This window comes from Penicillium samsonianum (assembly GCF_028829775.1).
Source record: "Penicillium samsonianum strain IBT 33392 chromosome Unknown utg000008l_segment0_segment0, whole genome shotgun sequence".
In the NCBI taxonomy this organism is placed as follows: Eukaryota; Fungi; Ascomycota; class Eurotiomycetes; order Eurotiales; family Aspergillaceae; genus Penicillium; species Penicillium samsonianum.
This window is the reverse complement of record NW_026643266.1, coordinates 113338-116496: the sequence shown is the minus strand read 5'-3', so window position 1 is coordinate 116496 and position 3159 is coordinate 113338. Positions and strand designations below refer to the sequence as shown.

At 52.8% G+C, this 3159-nt stretch overlaps 1 protein-coding gene across 1 annotated transcript; it reads left to right on the top strand.

Moving 5' to 3' along the window:
• Positions 1-414: 414 nt before the first annotated feature.
• On the top strand, positions 415-2003 carry N7471_013012 (uncharacterized protein; the record flags this gene model as incomplete). Its single annotated transcript, XM_057285731.1, has 2 exons — positions 415-1544; positions 1586-2003. 2 exons carry the CDS (start codon positions 415-417, stop codon positions 2001-2003), a joined length of 1548 nt encoding a protein of 515 aa, XP_057129724.1.
• Positions 2004-3159: the final 1156 nt, after the last annotated feature.

Genomic DNA, 3159 nt, shown 5'->3' with positions numbered 1-3159 from the left:
AAACACCGACGTCGATTTCGACGGAGCTAGCCCTGGCTTTGGAGCTGTTGGCACTACCATCGCCGTTGGTGTTGCCACCATTGATTGCTACCACCGCCTGTCTAGTCACTGTCGCCACTGGGGTAGTTTCCAGAGAGCCCGAGAGGAATTGTCGGGTCGACTATGGTCACTGGAATCCCTTACATTCTTGTGGGTGGCTGGGATGTTTTCGTTTCATGCCCCACAATCCGTTATCAACCCTGTCCGCACAGCCTTTGCAGAAGCCCTGACGATATGTGGTGCAGCTGATCCCGAAGCTGCACTGTTTGTTTTACCTCATAACGCTCGTTAAGCATTTCCCGCAACGAAATTTCTCTACCTCTGGTGTGGATGACGGGGAGCCATTTTTGCAACCCCCAACGCAGGATCCATAAGATGTTCATTCCAGCAGACGCCATTGTCCAAGAAGAGGCCCCTGAATCGGTTTCCCCTCCTGCCATCACGTCCATCACCCCTCCACCAAGTGCCGAGACTGAAAACCCCACAGCCCACATTTCTGTCTCGATCGATCCAAGTTCAGTAGGCGAATCCGCGCCTGAGTATTCACCCGCCCAGAAGGCTGAGTCTATCCCCTTGGACCCAGGGCGGAAGGTCCACCAGGAGCTTATCGAAGTGCCCTTCCAGGTGTACTCGGACGACGATAACCTCCTCTCGGACCATTCATTTTTGGAAGAATTGAGCTCAGCTACCGACATGAACGCCAGAACGTTATCCGTAAAATTCCCCGCTGGGGAACATGCCTGGAGGAAATCGCGTGCGGTCTCAAGCCCGTATACCCTTGTATTCCCCTCAGTAATGCAAGCACTCGGAGTGGCGAGATCTGTCCCTAGCTCCAACTCTGAGAGCAGCCCGCCTACGCCGGTACTCATGTCCAAGAATACTAACGTCTCTCCTGGCATCTCTAGCCGCATCAAAGCTCTGGAAAAGTTCTCAAGTCTGGAAGGCACTTCTGCGGGCCCGCCTCCGGCTGTGGCCGGGCTGTCGGTCCCCTCCTCTTTCGAAAGCCTTTGCAAGCGTGTATCCATCTCGCCGCCCAACCGACACCAAGGATCCAATCTGACAAATATATATTCCCCCGACCTCCCCGCGAGCTTTACCAGTGCCCAAAGCGTGAATCGACACGATTCACCTCGCATGTCTGGGGATATGCGCCGCGCGAACTCGGTTTCCGTTACGGCTCACATCGTGCGTGATGCAGATATATTTTCTGGGTCTTCTGGAGTCCAGCTCTCAAAGTCCGATGTCCACAACCTCCAGGCCATTCCGCTGGCCGTGGAGTACGAGACCGCTGAAACTCCGTCTAGGGCATCGACAGCCGAGCCTTTCATGCGTCCAGAGGACCGAAGCACGCCGATCCAATCTGCTGGATCTGGCCGCCAAGCACCATCCCGTCTCACAAGCGCCTCTGTCTGTTCCCGCTCCAGAACCAATGAAACCTTCCAATCCGCATCTTCCACATCTGAAGACAAGAAGGCATCCCGCGCCTCGCCCCTTATGCGCCCCATGTGTAATATGACATCTACATCTCGCCGCTGCATCCTTGGAGGCCCAAGCCCCCTGTAAACGAGGAAGACTATGCCCCCATCTTTGGCAACGGTTCTACCGAGGCTCTGGGAACCGCTGGCTTGCGTGCCTCGGAGCCTATTGACATTGGCGAGGTCAATGTCCAGTTCCCAGAAACATATCTTTGGAAGCGCCGCAGCATGCGCGTCGACGGGAACGGATACGTTGTCCTCAAGTCTGGCACCGATGATGTTACCGCCCGGAACATCACCAAAAGTTACCATCTCACCAAGTTCCGGACCCCTTATGTCCCCGATGAAGATATGCAGGACCTGCCCAACAGCATCTTGCTCGACTTCTTGGATGGGAATACGCTCCGGTGTGCTTGTGAATCGCGACAGGGACAAGTGTCTGCTCTTCAGAGTATCATTTCCAGCAAATCTTCCAACACTCGAGAATAAATAACTAACAGCCTGCAGCTCTCGTCGACGCCTACAACGCCCACCAGCGCTAGATCTTCTCATTGCACACGTGGCTGATATATCACAATAATTCTGACAGCACGTCCTGGTGCAACTTCGTGTGGTCCAATTTATTCGTTTTTGTTCGCGCAAAAGCGTCAAACAGCTCCAGCAACGTGGAGTGGGATCAAGCGGAGCTGTAACAGACGGTGATTCTTGGGCCATGGGCTCTCTCGTTGTTTTGGATATGCCTTTAAATAGAAGATGGTCTCGTTATCTCGATTCGTAGCTGAGATGAGCCGTGTTGACCTGCTAGACCAAAAACAACAGCATTAGCAGAAGGCGCGATAACTCACTCACTTTACCTCGAAGAACGGACGTCTCAAGCTTCTGCCCAACAAGCTTTCGCAATTGGATGTCCGCACCCTGTTGTTGGCCGGCTGCTTCATCTCACAGTATTTCTCTCGGGGCATGCTGCATGGTATGAAGCGACGGGACCAGAAATGGTGTGTTGGCCATAGCTTTGCGCAGAACACTGACGGTGGTGCTGGATCCTCGGGGCCTCACTCTGGTGCGCCGTCAATGGTTCACTGTCAATTATTCGATAATAGACCAGTGACACATCTCATGACTCACATCTTCCGGTGGTCAAGACCAGGGACGAAGAGACAGAAATGACCGCCGTAGTTTTTGCGCTCGTGTATAGTAGTCAAATATGCACGGATCTGATGAATCGCATCGTCTTCAGCATCAGTAGAATTTCAGACAGGTCAGGCTGAGATTCACATTCCTGCGACGTAAACATACGCGCTTTTGCGTTGGAGATACACTTAGAGGCGGGAACGACACTGGATCAGCTCAGTCGGGCTGCTATGGCGGAGTGAGATGTTCGCACAGACACTTTGACCGGCCAACCCAAGTCTTGTCTCTTTGATCGGCTGGCATGGGTGGCACAGTGGATCTGCTGGGAATCGCATCTCTCACAGGCACTGTCTGGCTTGCTGGTCCAAGGTGTATTCTATAAAAGTAAGTACAGTTGAAACTTCAGTACTGGGTCAAAGGGGAAGAACATATCAAAGGCCTGCTCGACTTTGCGTAGTCAAGTGATTAAATTGTAGAGCAAATTTCTGGGGATAGAGGATGTATTTATAGACTT